General features: G+C 38.6%; 2 protein-coding genes across 4 annotated transcripts in view; one reads left to right on the top strand and one right to left on the bottom strand.

Annotated features, from left to right (window-relative positions):
* Positions 1–21,316, bottom strand: part of LOC109039645 (uncharacterized) — a 78,370-nt gene that overhangs the window by 51,215 nt on the left and 5,839 nt on the right. The window lies entirely within an intron of this gene.
* On the top strand, positions 3,144–19,599 carry LOC109039644 (uncharacterized). 3 transcript variants are annotated; one of them, XM_072295991.1, is made up of 4 exons: positions 3,144–3,473; positions 15,839–15,991; positions 16,867–17,031; positions 18,037–19,599. In XM_072295991.1, the coding sequence occupies exons 2-4, from the start codon at positions 15,854–15,856 to the stop codon at positions 18,211–18,213; spliced, it is 480 nt and encodes a 159-aa protein (XP_072152092.1). In that variant the 5' UTR covers positions 3,144–3,473; positions 15,839–15,853; the 3' UTR covers positions 18,214–19,599. The 3 variants fall into 3 exon arrangements, with proteins under 3 accessions (XP_072152092.1, XP_072152091.1, XP_018910771.2); XM_072295990.1 differs by lacking the exon at positions 3,144–3,473 and adding an exon at positions 13,003–13,294 and having other exon boundaries at positions 16,873–17,031; XM_019055226.2 differs by lacking the exon at positions 3,144–3,473 and adding an exon at positions 13,059–13,294.

Below are 21,316 nucleotides of genomic sequence, written 5' to 3'. Positions count from 1 at the left end.
CCTCGTCTGATTTTGACATGATTAATCGAGCGAATTTCTCCAACTACATGGGCCTTTGTGATCCGTTTCATAAATGCCGACATCCATCCTCTTAAGACTTTTGAATCGTACGCAGTGTATTTTCACTTAGCCTTTTTCTTTAGATGTTTCATATGCGTTCGAACGACAATTCTCGCAGATGTTTAAATCTTAAAAGTGACTGTCTTGGGAAATGAGACTTCTGGTTCCTAAAATCGCGATATCAAAGTACTGACACCAAAGCATAGAAGAGTAGCATTCAACTAAAGGTGGTATTAAGTTCGTGCCTTAAAAAACGCAGTTTCGAAAGAAGATACTTAAAGTTCAAATATGCTATCTTCCGGACACAATATAAACGGATAAACTTTCAACTTTTCACCCACTAGTGACACAAAAATTAATTAAACCATTAGTAAAATAAATCTTTCGGCTGCTATGATGAGTATTCCGTTGAATTTTCAAAATCTCATATTTTGACCCAACTTGACGTGGATTGCTCTAAGCACTGACAATTTTGCCTTCGTGAACTTAGGTCCTTTTTAAATGAAACTTCACAAACTTTTTTTTTTGTAAAATTTCACAATATAATCGAATCTCGATTGAAAGTTTACTAAGGAATTCAATTGAGACAGTCTGTGTATCAATATCTATAGTCTGAAGTTGGTCACAAATGAAAATATTTGCACTTACTCCGCAAATTAAAAATCCCCAGGAAATTTTTATTTAGAGGTAATAGTCCAAGTGGTTAATTGGTTTACTCTCATTCGGCGATCACATCGGACAACGCGGAAAAGGAGGGAGAAGACGAAGAGTACTATAATGATACTTATAATGATATTTGAGAGCCTGGGAAGTCTTTAAGTTCGCCTTCATTGGAGTAGGATACCACCCCGCGGCATAGGAGCACGTATAGATGCATTCGATTTTATCACGTATGACCTATCATTTATCGAATGCCTTTTATAGAGTTAATATGAATTCGAGGGATCAATTGATAAAATCTGCCGAGGGTAGTATAATTTTAGAGACCTTGTTTTGTTTGAATAACCTGCATACATTCGTTAAGAAAAGTATTTTCGTTATAATTTATTAAGTAGTGTGTTTTGTTAATATCGAAAGAAACACGTCATGCTTTTCAAATTCGATTAAAATAGGGTGTACTCTGAAGTATACTGGTTTAATTACTAACTGGAGCTTAATCAATATTTTGTCTGCAGAAGATCGAGAACCATGCTCGTTGAATTAATTGAGCTCTCTTCGTATTAGAATGGAGAAAATACGGTCAGAGCTTATAATAGCGATGATGGTGCGTAATTGTGCATAGACAGAGTTGTCTGGGCTGGCCATCCCTTTCCACACCTCGTTCGCTATTTTAAACCCCAAATGCTGAATTTTTTATTAGGAATTTTTTTGGGGGAGCGGGGAGGAGGGGGACACTACGAAAATGAGGTTTCAGGAAAGAATCACACGAAAAGCGAAACAAAAAATAGGACGTAGGAAAAGCGAGGAAAAGAAGAAGAAGCCGGTTGTTGACGTTCATGCATTTCCCTGCCCCCTTTCTTCGGACGCGCCGCGTCGCGTCGTCGCGCGTCGAGTTAGAAAAGTAGGTAACGAATGGACTGCTTTTAATTTTTATCGCTTTCAAAAACTTATCATGTTCTCTTCCTTTTTCTTCTTCGTGACTTTCAACCCGGATCCAAGTGCTGGCAACCTTGTCAGACCAATTAAGATCAGCAATATCCGACGCGTATTCTCCTGCAAAGTTGAAGAAGGGACGAGAACAACAACTAGAAGCGCCCGCACCTCCCACTCGCTCGGAGAATTTCACTCAGAAGTAGTTGGGAGTGCTTTTGAATGTTCTGTACCGAGCCGCCACTTTCATTAAGAATGCCAACGCAAATTCCTCCATTATCTTCTTACAATAATTGTGCGAAGGGCGAATGTAGATGCCACGCTGGCGCCTAACTTTTGCACTTAGGCATCGCGCGACCACTGTTGCCACTTAATACAAAAACTAAGTAAAATCATTACCTCCTGGCCAAAGTATCACAAGCTTCATGCGAAGTTCCAAAATTTCCGTCCCCATTTTATTTTTTTTACAAAGAAATTGTTGATCAAATCTTTTTGAAAATTTTACCGAATTTTATTAGCAGCACAAAGAATTTCAGTGAAAGTTTCGTACAATTTTGTTGAGCAATTTTCTGTAAAAAATCATCGGAAACTTCTAAAATGAACTCAAAAGTGGGAAACAAACGCTCATAGTTTTAGTTTACATTACAAAAGGGAAATTTAGGGTAAATCAGGCATTTAAATCGACATATTGACGGTTTAACTACCAGAGCACGTATCTGGGTTTGCGACGTTGTATACTTTCTCTCATACTTTATTTTTTAAATAGAAAACTACTCATCGTCAATTCAAAATATTCGTGTTTTCCTTCCTTATGCGAAAAAAACTTAGTGAAAATTTCAAGAAAATATATTGATTTGTTCACCTTCCAAAAAAATAAAAAAAGGGGAGCGGAGATTTTTAAAAACCGCAAACAAGATACGTGGTCTGGTAGTTTCACTGTCGATATACAATGGGCAAATAACTAGAACTTGATTTCACACACATCTTTAACCTCTTCTAGGTAGTAAAAGTTACCATTTATCTTGTCAAATAGAGTTATTAAATTGCTGGATCATTTTAATAGGATTTTCCAAATTTCAGCTCCATATGCAGACAGTATTCTGCAAATATTTCGAGAGATGAACTTGATTTATATTCCTTTTGGAGATTAAAAGCAGAAGAAAATGCGTGAAATAAATGAGAGAAATTGAGATGAGTGTTTTGACAATTCGGCCCTTGATATTAAAATTTACGAATCAAACTGCTCGAACTAAAACCAAAAGAGTCAAGAACGTGGGGGAAGGAGACAAGAAGGACAAAAAAAGAGAAAATTAAAGGGGGACCCGAAAATAAAAGGTCGGGAAATTATTCATTCATCAATCGGTTTTTCATTGAATTGATGATTCTGAAATCAAATAAATCCGTCGTTCAATCAAAGCTTGCTCTAGGCCACGTCGTTTTGGTATTGATTCAGCTTGCTTGTCGCCTGACATCTCCGTGAGCAGCAACTGCTTTTTTATTGAATCGAAAAAAGTGTCAGCACTGTGTAGGTAGTTCGTGAGAGAGCTTTGTAAAGCCTTATTTTCAGGAACAAGTCAACATGATGGTGCAGTTGTTGTTTTTGTTTGGCGTGCTTTCTTTAAGTTTCGTGCTAATTTTTACGTCCAAATCAGAATATGATTGACAAATTTTTGCCTAAAAATGACTCCACAGCGATGACAAACTACTTTCAAAAAGGATGATAAAAATATAGAAAATTAATAATCATTGTGGTTTTTAAACGGATAAAGTGTCACGAGTAATGAGCTCGATGTGCCGCGCAGTTTCTGATTGCTCTAACTCAGGTAGGTTGATTTATTTTTCATGACAGTTAAGCTTTTTTAGGATTTCTAGATCAACTCAAAAAGAAATAGTTTGATTCGTTTAATCACGATGAACGGAACAGGAAAGCTAACAGTAAGCAATTAACGCTTCAAAGGATTTGAAGGATTTTAGGTTGGAACATTACAAAAAGCGCCTGGGGTAGAAATTCATCCTAAAAATTTCGAGATGATTTTTATTTCTACATGTTTTAAAAATTAAAAAGTGCATTACAAAATTCAAAGTTGGACTTCTAATGCTCCCCAGAGAAATTATCGCTGAAGAATTAATAGAAATTCCGATTCACATCCGGACAAGAATTCCCGTTGAGTAAACAGGAAATCATGTTTCAAACGGTATAGATTTTTGTTTGACTCTACAAGATTTCTTGTCTGAGATTTATTGACATGAAAATTTTTCTCAGTGTAGGCATTCAAATAGACATTAATGCTTTTTTTACCGACAACAGAATAATAAGTGCCTATTTGAATTCATCATCAAGAGATTGTGAGTAGGGGACCGTCCCTAAATGGAGGTGTTGCATGTGTGAGGAATTTGCGATTTGACTATTGAATCTTATGTAAATTTTCGCGAGAAACACGATGGTGCCACTGGTTTTCTCTGAAAACAACTTCCAAGCTCAAAAAAAGCTCCCAAGTTGAGGCCAAATTGGAGGGGATATCTATTCTGAGAGTCCACGTCGATCTACATCAAGAAACTCTCCATTCAAAGATAGGGAGCAAATACGTTTGCAGGGTTGCCGTGTTTTCAGATTTAGAGTCCCAAATAAAGTGGCAGGGCTGTCAATTTATTTGCTCCCTATCTTTGCATGGAGAGTTTGTCTTGATGTAGAGGTGGTCTCTTAGGATAGTGTGGGATATCCCCTCAATTTTGGTCTCAACTTGAGAAATTTTTTTGAGCTTGGGAGTTGATTTCAAAGAAAACCAGTGTCACCATCGTGTTTCTCGCGAACTTTTACATGTAAATCAACAGTCAAATCGTAAATTCCTCACACATGCAACATTTCCATTACGTAACGTTATGGAGGGGGGAGAGGGGTTTTGTTTTTACGTGTTAAAGGATGGGCACCTGCGTCCTAAGCGTTACAAAGGGGCAAGGGGGACTAAAATGCCGAGAAAGCGCGATACATAATTTAGGGATGGCCCCCAAGTTAGAAAAAGTCGTGAGTGACTTGTCAGAAGTCACGACTAACCTGTTGTGCATTCATGAATAGAAGCCAGTCAACTGACTACTAAAACTGACCTCATGTTAGCTCAGAGCCCGGAGTGAGCTTTTCGTTGGAAGGGTGGGGATAGAGGGTGTTACGAGGAAAGCTGTTGTGTTTCGTATTGTGATCTCGTATTCACCTGCCCCCACTGAATACGTTTGATCCGGATTTCGAGCATCAAAAATTCTCAGAGCGGATTAGAGGAGCGTGTTTGCTATGAGCTTCGAGACGTAGTGCTCAAGACAGGTGTTACTTGGGAACGCCATGCGAATTTAAACAGGGCAGTATTTCCGGTGTCGCCAACTGTTCTGTTTATCGCACCACACGTAACAGCACTACGGTTGTAAGTGTAATTTAGAATTGGATTGGCGGCATTGCGCACCCTAAGGAGGGTCAAGACTCACTGTGTTTGGTGATGCATCGTGTATGTTTATAATATCTGAGAGGCAACAAAATTTACATTTGAAAATGAGGCTTCTCTATGGTAATACCGAAATAGCATTTTCTTCATAAAATGAAAAGGCTGATTTTCAACGACGAAATTTTCCGTATTCTTCAGTTTTTTAATAGAGAAAGTTTTTCTTCCTCTTCATTTAATAAATTTGATTCTCCAAAAAAGACGGTAGATGGTACAAAGAATTTATAATCATTTTCAAATTAAATGAAATATGCCCCGTTAGATACTTGGCAACATTTCGTCCCTCCTCTGACGTAAGGTCATATCTCAATTCCCACATTAGCCCTAAAAAGCATGGGCTTATATGTAAAACAGGGATCACGTGGAAATTGAGATAAGCTCTAAAATAAATGAAACAACGATTTGTTTACCTTTCGGCACATACGCAAACTGCGTCGGAGAGATCAATACCGTGTTAAATGGGTAAATCATTGAAAAATGGATTGCTTTACCGAAAAGAGTTTATACCACCAAAAAAGCGAAAACTCTTCGGTGCACAGTACATATGATTCTTGTCGTGCAACTTTTTTCCGGAAACTTCCGAGATTATGGAAATTTTTGGGCATTTTTTTTTTTAACTCAGCATAGGAGCTACTCAAGTAATTATAAACATTTCAAAACATTTTTAAGCCTCTGAGCTCGTCAAATCAAATTAATTTAACATTACATGGCACAATCTTCTGCAAATCTTTGAAATTTCACTGTCAAGCCACGATTTCGTGCCAAGCGCAGCGTGTCCCACTTTACGACGTACAGTGGATCAAGTCAGTCAGAGAGGTCGGACATGAAATTTTCAACTAAAACTGCAAATTCTGATGTTTAATTCGTCACATTTAAAATTTCAAGGGGTGTTTCTGAAAGACTTTTCACGAGGAAACCAGTGAAACCACTTTCAATGCCTACACATTTTGCATGAGTGGAGTTATAAGCTTTTAAACTTTCCAAATTTTGTCCGGCCTCTCCCATTGAATCGATCCTTTGAGTGACGTCAGATGTTGAATAAAGAGCAAGATTAACGCTCACCATCGAGCTAACTTTTGTAGAAGCTTTTTTAGCCGCACTTTTTTTAGTATATATGGACCTCAATTAAAACATGATTTTAAAGAGATGGAAAAAAGCAACGATGTAGAATTTGCGACTTAGAGACTCATTTTCAGGACTGGAGGTAAACAAAATGTTCATATATTGCTCTTGCAGCGCTGCATTCTGGGTCATAACCTCGGTGAGACTCAAATCTGACCGAAAAACGTGTGGAAGTAATTGAATTTAGAGCGCACCATTGAGTTGTTGAATTGAGTGCACTGTACCTTTCACTATACCCATAAAGTAATTTATGTTCCTGTGTATCCAACATTTCACCTCAAGTTTTTCTCTGTGCGCATTCCAGACCGCAGCGCGAATTCTGCAATATTTCAATAAATTCAATCGTCTCATTTGAGCTTCTTCGCTCAATAGCAGTGTCAAATCGGCATATTTATGTTTTGGAACCAAAAGATATCTCTGGGCGTGATTCAGTGGCTTGATTAGGAGAGTATACAAAATGACAAACGGAAAATTCCTGATTAAATATAACGGAGAAATCTGCATTGGTTAGTTGGTTTACGCCGCAAGAATCGATCCTTAAGAATCCAATTATTTTGAAATAATTGATTATTGTTCGGTGAAGGTACGCCTCCCCCTTTAATTCCCAGCACCGGTCAGTGATTTTCATTTCAAGATTGTCATGAGGTGATCAATGGACTGAGTGAACTAGCACGAGAATATCCTAGGTTTCTTAATTAAACAATTATTGAAGGAGTTACGATAATTTTCTAAATAAAACATGATTACATTGGATATGTAAGGAAATGCTACCCTATGATGTCACACGATGCACATATTTCTCCCATTTCACCATTTTTTTTACAATTTTTTGCGCACGGAAAAAATTGTGAAAAATACTGTGTCCTCAGCTCGTCAAGTACTTACTTTTAAAGAATGAAATTTTCTCTTTCAAATCCTTCATTGGGCATGAAGTTTCTATACTAGAAAACCATGTACTTTAATACTATTTTGATGGCCCCTTACGTTCACCCAGAGGTTTTCAAGTAAAAATAAAATTATTTCGGGAATTCAAGCGCATCGACATTTTGACACCGGTTAGCTCCGTGTAAGTAATTGAAATCTGCGACGTCAAATATGATATTTTATTTTCGGTCAACGAACAAAATCGGCTGTGGACCCACCTCAGCAGGGTAGCATAATACTGCCGCATCAACAGGAAGACCATTTGAAACGCTACTTGACTTCCAAAGGTACAATTAATAATTCCGAAAAGAATTAATAAAAGTCGCATTTTGTGAATTTCATTCGAGGCTTTTGAAATTTCACTTTCCATCTCTGCCCCTAAGCTATGAGGTAAAGTGCTCCTTTTGGTATAATTTGAGGACTTCTGTCTTTATCCTCTAAGAAATCTTGCAGAGCCTCTCGAGATTTCTTTTGAAACCTTATTATTCCCTTCCCTCATCAGGTGAAGCTCGCAATTCCAGGGCCCACCGTCCAGAAAACGTTGAGCCAATTCGTCTAGATTATCTCAAGGATGCAAATCGTGGCCGCGGGAGAAAATACCGAATAAATACCCACCGATGGTACGTTTAGAACGGGGCAAATTTGAACGCTTAAAGTAAGTGAACGAGTTTTTCCTGAAAAGGAGTTTATCTTTTTTCAGATGAGCCTTGGACCACATAATAATGTCAGTGTTTTGGGGCTTATCTAGAATTCGACATGTTCCCTTTTAGAAACAAAGCGTTCAAGTGGGGTAATTAACCATAAATCTCGGTTTAGAGGTACGAGTTGATTCCGAACGGTCACGGGGGACCGTTTCGGCCTGTTTAAATCCCCGAACATAGGCAATATCCGTAACAGTTGAACCAGCTCCGCGTTGCTAGAATGTAGTGAAAATCTACCGACGAAATCACTGACCTGTTTTCCACGTACGTCCGTTCCCAAATGGTGAATTTTACATCCAACTTTGGTGGCTCTGGGAAAAGAGTCCGTTTCACCGGGACCACCGCAAACAGTGGCGTGGCGTGAAATGCGATATATCGATCGTTATGCCATTTAAACCTATGAAAAAAGATCGATTATCAGGGTGTTCGCAGCGAACACCTTAGTAATCGATTCTTTACCATAGCTTCAAATGGCGAGATATCGATAATCGATTATTCACGCCACGCCACTGACCGCAAAGGGTATACATGACGTTGAGCCGACGCGGAGTCGCAGAAAACAGGGTTGTGCGATTCATGGGTAATTAAAAAAGTAAATTAAGATGCGTAAAAAATATATCATTCATCCTTAAGGATAATCGTCATCTCCCGGCCAAAGTGTCACAAGCGCCATGCGGCAATTCAATTCAAAATTTCCGCCGCCATTTTAATTTTTTACAGAAAAATTATTCAACGAGGCTGTCTCTGAATTATTTTTGTGCTGCCGATAAAATTAAGAGGAATTTTCAAACAGATTCAACCAACAATTTCTCTGGAAAAAATAGGCGACAAAAATTTTGAAACATCGCATGGCGCTTGTGATGCTTTGGCCGGAGTTGACAAATCAGCTATACTGCAAACAACCTAAACTATGAGGTTAATATATTTTGATCGGTGTTTTTTTGGGTTACATTAAACAAATTTTCGGGTGACATTGACCAAATGTTTCGGTTGAAAAATTGCAACCTCGTTAAAAATGAGGCGCGAACCGCTAGGATCAAACTTGGGTCGCTTAGGTGATAGTCCTATGCGCCAGCCACACCACCCGCAAATCCTAATTTGTGTGTTGTACTGTGAGAAATGAGAGTGTATTAGTTAAGCAAGGCATTGTTTCCATCCATAGATATCTCAGGGTAACGTAGGATTCCGATATAGATATCTTAGATTGAAAAATAGATGAATTAGCGAGAAATTTTGTAGAAAAACTAAATCAGTTTGGCTGAATTGACCAAAAAGAAACTTACCCAAAGAAATCGTAAACACACAAATCTCTAATTGAATCAGTGAGAACGAAAACACACCAACTCGGTACCTCGAAAATGCTCTCGTTTCACTGTAAGGACAGACAATTTTCATGAAGGTCATTGAAGTTACCGTATCTGTGCCAACTTGGACATTTAAAGTTTCCTTAAATACTTGCTTTTAGGCACCAAAAATCTTTTTCTTAGACTAACTCCTTCACCTAATGTGCAGTTTTGTGTGTGTCTTGATTATTTCCATTTTTTCGAGTTGGTGTATTTTCGTTCTCACTGATTCAATTGTGTATATACCTTCTAATTTATTTAATTTAGTTTTGGTTTTTTATTCTTATCAAAAGCAAAAAAAGCTTCTATACGACCAATGACAACGCCATCATCGTGAAGCAAATTCATGTCACGATCGTATTACATTCCCGGTTTTTTTTCATATTCTGAGTGTAGGGATCCTATGCGTGGCAATTGGACGAAGCTGATAAGAAAAGAACTAAGCCACATTTTTTAAAAATTAAGTCGAGAATGTTTTTGGGTCCGTCTAGCCGTTAATTTTCTCATGCCAAAAACTGAAAGTCGAAAAACAGAAATTAATCTGTGTAAGGAGGGGTTAAAGTTTATTTTCTATACTGAGCCTTATGCAGGAATAAAACTTCAAACCTCTTTTTCTCAGTTTCAACTCAATGTAGGTCGGTTCCATTCTGATGAACTCGGTCCAATTTGGCTACTCCGTTTAAGACTCTGAACGGAGTCCCGGGAGAACAATTTTTCAGACAACCGAAGCGGGGCCGTAAAATAGATTTTAAGTGTTCACGACACCAGCGTATTTCAGCTCCGTTGGTTCTCACCTCTTAGCTGGGGAGGCCATGAGCTGCGAGGGATGCCCTGAAAATAGGATCGGTATATTTCAGCTAATTTTACCCCAGGCAACGAGTTTACGTGAAGTCAACTACAATTGGACCGCGTTTAGCAGAAAGGAACCGAGCGACATCGGCTATTGTCAAATGGAACATGGCAATTTAATTTTTCTTACAAGAGAACGTTTTTAAGGATTTCTTCGAAAATTTTCAAGAACTTGCCTTGTATTATGCAGAAATTTCAATATAGTTTACACTAAAATCAGTAGAATAATTTTCAAGTAAAACATTAAATTGCCCAATTATATATGGCAATAGCTTATGTGGCTCGGCTCCTTTCTGCTTAACGCAGTCTCATTCCGTGGGGGAATATCCACCCCCCTCCCCCGACTTCCATAGCTACGCGGGTGTAAAAACTTCCAGATTGCGCGAACATGATCGCGTGGCCACTCGGGTGAAAAAAAATAAGGCCAGCTCGCACTAGCGATAAAATTGTACAGTGGACTCTCGATAATTCGAAATTGAAGGGAATCGGCTTTTTATTCGAATTAGCGAGGTTCCGAAATAAAGAGAGTTCGAATTAAAGAGATTCCATGTGGAGAAATTCCGAATTAGAGAGGTTCGAATTATAGAGGGAAGGCGCCATCTGAATTCGAATTATAGAGGGGCAAATGGACGGATTGAAGCCAAAAGATCTTTAGGTCAAAGGTCAAGCTCTTTCAGACACCCAGATACATAAACAGTTGACTTCGAATTGTAGAGGGAATGTACCGTCTTATTTCGAATTATAGAGGGAGGGCCATATTTACTTCCCACACTTCGAATTACAGAGAGAATTTTCGTCGCAATTTCGAATTATAGAGGGCCGCGCCAGCTTAAAAATTTCGAAATAACGAGGGGAGAAAAATACATTGATTTCCTTCGAATTATCGAGAGATTTTCAAGGGAAGCAGACTTTCCTTCGAATGAACGAGGTTTTCGAATTATCGAGGTTCGAATTATCGAGAGTCCACTGTATTGTTCCCAGAAAATCGCAGTGAAAGACGTAGGTTTTTGCATCAGTCAGTGTTCCCAGGCGTGCACAAGAATGAAGTATTTGGAGGAAAAATTATGAATAGATCATTCTCCTCCGAGCATCCAGCTTATGAGTTTAACCAAGTAAATATTAAAAGAAAAATAATTCTCATCTGAAATATGCTTTCACTAGGCGTACAGAGTGCGCTCAACCGCCCGATCCGTAGATCGTAGGTGGACTGTGGTATTGGACCGTGTGGAATTGTGGATTCGCTGCAGCCACGTATTCGAATTATTGCGGGTCAAAAAAGGCGCGCCCGTCCGCGCACATAATACACAGCGCCTTCGACATCGTAGAAATACTTCCGACGCTACACCGTTACACATACGTCCCGATGCGCAAATTGCCTATACTGCGCCTGCCGGAGTGTGCACCACTGCCGTGACGATGTATCGTTGGGAGTATTCCCAGGATGTCGAAGGCGCTGTGTATAGTGTTCGCGGGCGGGCGTGCCTTTTTCAGCCCGAAACAATTCGAATGCACGGTGTCAACGAATTGAAATTCGGGGGGGGGGGGGGATTTTTAGGGGCCACGATGGCGCAGAGCCTTCATTTTTTAGGCGCCATGACTGATTTTTTAGGCGCATTTGGCGCATTGGCGCCTGTGAGTTTCGAACACTGTCCGGAATGTTAAAAAACTCTCACACATTAATAGGTATATGAACGTTCCGGCTGTTACTGTAGCATCCTCACGATGTAAAAATTTGTAACCACAGGAGCATTTACTCAAATGGAGTCGTCGCAAAGTTTTATTGCGCTCCGGAGCTTCTAATTTCTTAGTTAAGTTGCCTCGATTAGTTAATTACTATTGTCAGATATCTATAATACGCGCCAAGGGGTCTTGCAGTTTACTATTAACGATACTTCATTGATTAATATAGCATACTGATGAGATTTCTATTTACTTATCTTTGGTCAAAATGAAAATTTTTGTAAATACGGGTTACCTACTATGTCTCATTCCAATTTTAACTTTATTTACATTTTTTAATCATTTGGCTGTATTGCTAGGTGAGGATACCTCATAAATGCATAATATCGACGAGGCTTCTCTTTACGTCTTACGGGGTAACGTAGAAAGTTCCGTAAATGCGGACAAATTATTACTTTTTACTTGAAGTTTAAAAATTATACATATTGATTAGAAGCGTTTAAGCTTTAAGTTTAAGTATACTTTAAAGCACTTTTTAAACTAGTAAAGCCAGCAATGAATCCTGTCGCTATATTTGTGACTATGGATTTCAATGTAATCAAATGGGTCAAATAGAGATATTATAAGAAAGATCAAAACATTGAAAAATGCAGGTAATAATTATGCAGAATTAGGTTAATAAATTAATTACGAGCTCTATTAAATTTAGTACTGCAAGAGAGGCAAGGGAAACTGTTTCAAATAATCAGGTTTTTTTCCAGGTCCAGGGCGACTATGCATTATGAGTCTATTTCGAGAATCACCTACTATTATGACGACAAGCCGCGCATGTCACTGGATGCACTAATAAACTCCAAGCGTGTACAATCATTTATATCGCTGCATCTGCGTAGTTAATGTTTAAATTACACCAGATGAAATCTGTCATTTTCACTGTGTTGTCATTAATGTCGGTTAGTTCTTTTTTTTCCTCTTCTTTTTTTTTGATTGCAGCGTAGGGTACAGATCAGGCATACCTTCAAATCAGAAATATGAAGGGATCATGTTTGCTTTGAAGAAAATAGTGGCAATTATGATTTATCTGCACTCCTAGTTTTTGCGCCGTGTTCAGAGTCGTGTCTTGTAATTACTGTATAAGAGTATTCATGATACAGGGAACCATTTGAAACTTTTTATAGGTCGGTTTACCCCCATTTCAGCATGCCATCGTGTAAAAACTATCTTCCTTCCTTTCCTACCTTATTTTCAACGCAAAGAAATTATTCTCTCTTTGAGCGATCCAAAAAAAGTCTCATAGTCAATTAATCAAACCAGTCTGACAACAACTCGTTTCGATAATCAAATTGGCAAATCTTCAACACTTCATTCATTATTTGTTCAATGATGACCGTCCTCATCGAAAAATGGTATCGCTAAAACTAGATTTGTGGAATCCGTGTCAGATGGCTTTGCCATGAATCATCTACATGTGACATTCGTGCTTTCCAGTTTTTATTTTTTTCATCCGATTTTTCCGGCGAGAGCTCCCACAATTTTACAGGTAAAATCAAACATAACGTGATGACTTAGTCGCTGATAAGTGAGGTCCAGCGTCTTAAAACGGAACTCTTTATTTGCATTTTTCCTACGACCATACATGCGCATAATTGTGACTATCCTCGAGAGGAGGAACCCTCCTCTTAATAGCACGCCGAAGACCAATTTTTTTTTGAGAATGGACTATTTCAATCCTCATGAAACAAATTTTTGGGGATTTTTTTTTTTTTTTTTTTTTTTTTTTTTTTCAGCAAATATAGAAGCAACTTGGGCACTCTTCGTTCTGGTAAATTTCTTTTAAATCTGAAAAATTTCTTTTTGTGTTTGGTTTTAAAAGTAATACGTAAAAATATTTCCAATTTTTTTCGAAAACCCCATTTTTTAAATATTTTTCTTCTTCTTCCTTTTCTTCTTCTTCTCTATCTTGTTTTTCTCTGCTACTTATACTTTTTCCTCTTATTTTACTGAAAACTACAGCACAGCCTGGTTTGTATTAGCCATACTTACATTTGAAAGATTTGTCAAGCCAATAAATAAAAGAAACAGCAATAACAATAAATTATTATCAACAGAGAAAATTAAGACTCGTCAAGCCTCTAAATGAAACATAATAAAACCAAAGCAATTAAAAACCAAGCAATTATCATCAGGAGAGGAGCCAACTTTGTGCCCATCTCCTGAGCGGTCGTCCGATTAATATCTTCCCTAAAAGGGTTGTCCAGTCATACAAATTTTCACTCTTCCCTATTCATTCATTCGATCAGTGTGCTCCGAACACAATCACTTCCCAACGCTGCCCTACTTTCTAACTCTAGCACAAGGTGACAAAGCGCACCAAATAGCAATTTCGCAAATTGAAAATAAATAGTTCAAGGAACATAGCGGGTCCTGCAATTTGGAATCGGTAGACTGGCGAGTTCATCAGGGATGCATGTGGCGGGCAAAAATAAAAACACGTCTAAAGTATGCGCGGGGAAAAAAAAAACATTGTGAAACGATTAACTTCATATAATTCATACTTTCATGCAATAAAACTTCATATCTTTATATATAACTTCGTTCACAGTTCGGTTCGCAATATTGGGTGTCTCCAGGGATAAATTGTTAATCTAACTTTCACTATATTGTTGCATATTGCACTTGTAAAATTTTATCGGCACTACACACAATTATATAGACTTAAAACTTTTTTTGGCAAAACCGATTACTTATTTACTATTCACGATGGCCATTTCGGGTGGTCAGGCCGCCCATCTTCAGGTGACTGCCTCATTGTTGGAAAGTTCGAAAATCCGGCGTGATAGCCGCGCCGGCGCAGTTATTATCGCGGCTCTCGTCCTCTCGATCAGCTAATTTCTTATCAGATGTTTTCCCTACATTCTTCTTGTATGAACTGAGTAAGATTGGCGGTGTTGTCAATGTCGTCACATAGCTCTCTAATTGAGTGTTAAGGAGCTCTTTATTTTTATGACGGTCTATTTCTAATTGTTCGAGTACATTTAATTTTTTGCCTTTATTACACTCTTTAATTAGGTTTACCTTGCACTTATCTGGGTTGCAATTAGAGCAATTGAGGCAGTCACCTGAAGATGGGCGGCCTGACCACCCGAAATGGCCATCGTGAATAGTAAATAAGTAAGTAATCGGTTTGCCAAAAAAAGTTTTAAGTCTATATAATCTAACTTTCGCCTACAGATCGGCACCAATATTTCAGTCTTAATATATTTGAGTTCTCCACAATATAGATCCCTCTCTCAGAGGATGGCCATATTTTTGTGCGCGACTTCAACCTGAAACAGTCATGCATTCCTCAACAGTTCAACAATCTGTTAAATGGGTCTATTCGTCGCGTGGCTGTCAAAAGGGTGTAACTACATTTACCAATGAGCCCGGAAAAGCATTGAGTTATATGGGCGAAGAGGTCCATCGCACAGTGTAGTTACGTTACGTCCTCCCGTCCTCGTGTCAGGCGAGCGACGTATTGCACACAAGAGATACAGGCAAGTGAGTAGCTTTTCCATGTGATTTAATCACATCGAAATCATGGTATCTCAAAAAAAGTCAGAAATCCATTTTTCAGCGCGCAATTAGCGTAGCTTGTTATAAAGCATTTCGACGGTGAAAGTCGGCAATCACATAACTCGTTTGCGGTGTCTGAAAATCTCCGCCTCTACGTCATTTTCTTAAAGGAGAACAAATTGACATTATTTCTTGAAGTTTTTGCAGAATTTTCTTCGCATTGAGAAGAAAAATCATGACAGTTTTAAAGAATTGCTGTTGAGTAGTTTTGCCATTTAAAAAATAAAGTATGACAGGAAGTCTACAACGTCGCAAACCGAGTTATGTGATTGCCGACTTGCACCGTCGATTTTAGTTCCTTTATATCCACGGTTAAGGATTACACGCGGATAGCAACGATAATGTTCTCCGTTCCGGTTATCCGCGCTGCTTTCGTTACCAATTTCCGCGGATAAACAGGGTCCTGTGCCATTGTGTGGATCAACTTGAATAATCTTTGACTTGAAACTCTCGTGTCGTTCTGTTGCAGCGACGAAAGGCGTTCATGGTGGAGTATTTCGAGAAGTGCGAGAACAAAGGTTATCCGTGGGAGGCTACCAACTTTTCCTTCGTCCGCGATGACACGTCACTTCACATGAACGGCTGGGTACTTGTGAACAGGGATATCCGAGACCCCATTTCGGTTAGAACTATTTTAAGTGAACATTGTAAGACGATTAAACTGCAAAAGTGCGCTACTCGTTTACGGTGTCTCAAAATATCCGCTTCTATTTTATTTTATTGAAGTAGAACAAGCAAAGACCATTCCTCTAAATTTACGAAGAATATTTTTAAACAGCGCGGAAATATCAGGGAAGTTGTCAGCATTGGTGAATACAGCAAATTGACAACATTGTCTTTTTTCCATTTAATCGTATGGAAATGTATCGATTCCTGGAGGGGCCAGGTGCTGCGACAAGAATCGATGATCTAGCATAGGTTTAAATGGAGGAAATCCGGTATTGCAAAATTGTTGGATCCGCCTCTGGTGGTCAAGAAATGACGTCTTGTGTTCTGTCAGATGTAAATGATAAATTATAACTTAAATTCTTCAGATTCGCAAATTGAGATACTTGTTCTTGCAGTTTTGTCGCCGGTTCGTCACCTCTCCGACAAAATCACGTAATTTCATTTCAACGTCGCAACACTTTCAATGGCAAATACCAAAAAACTGTTGGACACTCTTCAATTTTATCTAAAAATTTGATTGGCTTTTCTTTTAATCACACGCAAAACTCACAAAAGTAGTGGAACAAAATTCTCACAATAAGCAACATTCTGACTTATTTTTTTTACTTAGAATTTTGTGACAGTATATTTGGTATATATTATGGAGATCCCAAAACAGTTTCAAGATGTAGCCGTTGCGTTCCTCCAATTTCTGCAAAACAAATGAACAAAGTATTACAAGAAATTAGGAATCGTCAAATGCAGATAGGCTGATACTTGTTGAAATCATCCGATTGTCAGTAATGTCAGTTCCTTAATGATTGGCTTTCTCTTCTTCTTCGTGATCAGTTGCAGATCAAGATGGATAGATGCAAAGATAGGACAGATCTAAGCTCTTGTGAACACGTGACGAGTATTAAATGGCCAGACCTCTGCGGTGCAGTGAAGCTTATCCCTAATTTTAGGATTTTTTTTGACGCTTTGGAACCTCCCTTGTCTTGTCCAGTTAAGAAGGTACCTTAATTCACATTACTAGATTTAAGATGTATATTGACGTAGAATTGAAAAATAACTAATCCAGCATGCATACTGCAAAAGTTACCTCGCCCCCCCCCCCCCCCCACAAAAAAGGAAAAAGAAATCGTTACCCAGTGGTTTTGTCCTAAGACTAAAAAGTAAATTGTTAAAAAAAAAAAAAAAAAAAAAAAAAAAAAAAAAAAAAAGCTGACCATCTCCGGCCCATCGGATGCCGGATAAGGAAGCGATTCAATGTTCCCTCGAATAGTTTAACCTGTAGGGATAAAGGGATATTTGGAAAGAGAACAGTTCACCTGCAGTGCATATTCTTTTTAATGAGGGTGCACCATAGGTGATGAAAAATCTAAAAAGAATACTCAGCTGATATAAGGCGTATTAATTTTTGCTCACACGGCATCGCCATATCTCAACTCGAATAACTCCAAAATTAACGCAGATTTTTCGATCCATTGAAATTCGGACACAGTCGAGTAATCGATTAATCGACGTATAAAACTTTGAACGCATATTAAAACTGTTTCTTCATCAATGATCACCTAAAAATTATATGAGATGAGCTTGAAATGTGCTCGGATTTTGGAAAATTGCTCATTTGAAGTGTTTTTTAGTCCAGATGCATTTCCACAGAAACGGACCAGGTGAAGTGTGCGATAGGTCGCGCTATTTGCTCGGATCAAACGGGGTGACCCATAGATCTTTGGTCTTTGGTGTAGTGAATCGATCGGAAGAAGCGATCATGCTTCCGCATTCAATCGCTTATAACTCAAGAACATTTGGCGCCATTTTGTTGGATTGTTTGCCTCCCATAATATAAAATATTTCCCAAAATTCTGAGATATTGCAATAGAGGTACTTCGGTTTAGAATATAGTCATCATCAAGCATTAATTTTTGTTATAATTCACTAGAAATAAATACCTGCCTTTTGCTGCATACCCCTTACTTCATGCAACGTTACTTCATAAGACCTCCGTTGTTTCAGAATCGTTATTTTGTGAGAGATTCGGTCTTACCTCTAGATATAGTGTCTACATTTCTAACCACTGCGAGACCGAAGAAACCATTATCAAAAGTTCACTGCACGCTGTATGAAGGAAATCGATTAATTTCTTGCCTGGCTGCCGGCTGGAGGATAAGAGATATTAAAATTAGATCATAAGAGTTTCGGAGACGCCTAGAATCGGCGGCGCCTATGAAAAAAAGCTCCTTTTGTGCCTTTAACATTTTTTCTGTAGTGAATTCCAAAAGTAAGTATAATGACTCAGCACCATTAAGACTAATCAATTTTCCTTCATTCCAAACTAGCTGAGAAAAGTTTTATCACTATATGTCTAAATTAGTTTTACTACCCTGGTAAAAATTGGCAGTAGAATCTGTGTTCCACAATTCCATAGACCTACGGCCGGCTGTAAGATTTCCAATAGCTTCTGTAGCCGGCTACACAATTCCTTATAGCCTTTTATAGCCGATGGCGACTAAGCAACTCACAGCCAGGCGATAAAGTGTATGCTAAACGTCACTAATTACGGATGCTAGGACTTAATGAGTTTTTGGACCACTGCTCTCTTTTTGGGCTGTAGTATCTTGATTTATTTTGCAAGGAAAGCTCCGTACTTTTGATGGATGCCTGCCACTCCTAATATATTAGAGCGCCTTCAGTTTCGTATGATACTGTGCAATACCTCTGGTGCGAAATAGTTGCTTCAAGCGCCGTGGCACGCTGCGGTGCGGCAGCCAGCGCGAAACGTGCATTGGCGCCTACAAACCTAACGGGGATACTTCACGCGTTGCGAAATGCGTGAAGTATCCCTGTTAGGTTTGTAGGCGCCAGTGCGTCGCCGCTCCGCTTTGTGTTAGACTCTAATATTTAATCTGGCGGAGTCAGCGTTATTCAACTTATGATTTTGAAATGTTTGCACCTCCTGTATGGATTATTCTCGTTTTAATTGATTAAAAAAAATATGTATTAAAGCAAAATATAACGTTTGTTTTGTAAATATTAAGATGGTTCCGTATCAAACTTAATGATTTCCAAAGCACACAAATTTCTACACAATTTCTTCTAGCCTTTTATAATCGATGGCGAAAAAGCAACAGCCAGGCGGTAAAGTGTAAAGCCCTGCGATAGGAACTACAGCCCGGCTGCATAATTTTTTATCGCTTCGTATAGCCCGGCCGTATGATTTTCTCCGCATTCTACAGCCAGCCATATGATTTTCTGTAGCCTTCTTTAGCCGGCTATAAGAATTCCTATGGTATTTTGAAACGCAGCTTTTATCGCCAATTTTTACCAGGGTATACGGGCTTTTCATTTAAATATTTAAGTAAATAGGATTACATTTTGGTAACTAGTACAACGTTAGATGAAGACTCAAAAATTGAAAATAAGTGGAAACTTCTGTTGAGAAAAAGAACTATATATTGCGTATGTACCTGGCACTGGCAGTCAAACAGCCTTCCATTACCTTGCGTTATGAAACACAACATGAAATTTGCAATGAAAGTTTTGCTCTGTATATTCTTGGCAATAAAATCCAAAAACGTATCTAGTCTTTCTTTATTATGCACCTCTTTCCCAGATAATTGAGTACTCCTCAAAAAACTTCATTTTTCTAGGAAAACCTATAGTCTCCGCACTTCCGCAGGCTTGAAAGAATGATTTATTCCGTGTTCCTTTACCCAATTTCATAAACTGTGAAGAACTCACAGTTTCAATAGCGAATATGATACCTATAGAGTATATTCATACGTAAAGTTCAAGGCACGTATTTCTTTCGATCAGCGTACATAGGTCCAAGATGACAAAAAATCGAGATTTCTTCTGCAAAAACATGTAGCTTATGTAAATCTTCAACACTTTACTTCTCCTTCGGCACCTGACAAAATACCTGATTTGAAAATCGATCCTCAGCATTCACGTGCCTCAGATTACTTGTAAGATAAAATGATGATTGAATTATTTTACAAATATGTTCATAAATTCAAAATGGCCGCTCTCTCAAGCTGGCCAGTGGTGGAGACGGAAAATCATATCACAGCTGTGCTATCGTAAATGTGCATTTGCATTGCTTTTAGCTCTGAACTGTCTGATAATTTAAGGTTCAGCGACTTTATCCTCTGAATGGAACCTCGTTTCTAAAATTTGCATTGCATTTATGGCTGTTTTTATGTGCGGAGACAGCAGATAAGACGAGAAAAGGAAAGAGCAGCCGTGGGTGGTAGTGAAGAGGGAGAATTGAGGAAATTTAGCAGGGAGCACTTCATCTCGTCTCAGACGAACGTCTGCGCTGCTCACATTAACCCTTCGAGGCGGTGGTGCGGGCGATACGCAGGTGGGAGAATAGAAAACAGAAAAAAAATCTAACGGCCCTTTCCACTTGACCTATATATAATCATAACAGATGGAAGAGAAATGACGTCATTACGAAGAAGCTCACCTCAATCATCCCCACGTAACAAAGCACGGCCCTTGTCTTGTAAGAAATTTTCTCCTCCCCTCTTTCAACCCTTCCTCTTAAATACGGAACGGGAAGGGGCGGTGAAAGGTACCTGTTTGGCATTTATTATGATTTTAATAAATAATAACATTTTTTTCCGAGGCTGGGTACAAAGCGCACGCTGCGAATGAGAATATTTATCATTTCAACGCTCCTCGCACGGGATGAAAAATGACACCCCGAACCCAGCGACCGCAATACGCGGTGCCCTACTTGTCTTTTCATTATTTCTGCATGCATTCCGATGATTTTCTCCCGCATCCCTTATTTCATGCTCAGTTCTCATGAGCGGGTGAAAGCGACCCCAGTGGCTTTGACTGTTAAATTTGAACTTCAAAAAAAGTAAGGGAAATGGTTAAAATATAAGAGAATTATATTTGTATGAGATAGGAAACGTTTTTTGTCCTATTTTAAATAGAATTCATCCGAGATTTACGTTGAAAAATGTTTTTTGACATCTTAATTTTGTTCAATTCTAATTGGACCGCGTTTAACAGAAAGGAATCAAGCCACATCAGCTATTGCCAATTTTAATCGGGCAATTCAATTTTTACGAGAGAACGTTTGTGCGGATCTTTTTGAAAATGTTGAGGAATTTGCTTCGTACTGCGGCGAAGATTCACTGAAATTTGCACGAAAATCCGCACAACTGTTTTCATGTAAAAAATTAGATTAGCCAATTAAAAGCTGATGTGGCTTGGTTCCTTTCTGTTTAACGCGGTCCAAATATAGATCATATTGAAGCTAAACACAAAATAAACTGAA

This window comes from Bemisia tabaci, chromosome 2 (genome assembly GCF_918797505.1).
Source record: "Bemisia tabaci chromosome 2, PGI_BMITA_v3".
Classification (NCBI taxonomy): domain Eukaryota; kingdom Metazoa; phylum Arthropoda; class Insecta; order Hemiptera; family Aleyrodidae; genus Bemisia; species Bemisia tabaci.
This window is presented reverse-complemented; position numbering and strand designations above follow the sequence as displayed.

Excerpts from the sequence above, each read along its gene's own strand:
- LOC109039644 (XM_019055226.2), top strand. The coding sequence starts at position 13,208 with ATGAATCATCTACATGTGACATTCGTGCTTTCCAGTTTTTATTTTTTT. Across the intron at positions 13,295-15,838 it reads GAGCTCCCACAATTTTACAG|CGACGAAAGGCGTTCATGGT; the intron begins GTAAAATCAAAC and ends GTTCTGTTGCAG. Across the intron at positions 17,032-18,036 it reads TGTCTTGTCCAGTTAAGAAG|AATCGTTATTTTGTGAGAGA; the intron begins GTACCTTAATTC and ends CCGTTGTTTCAG.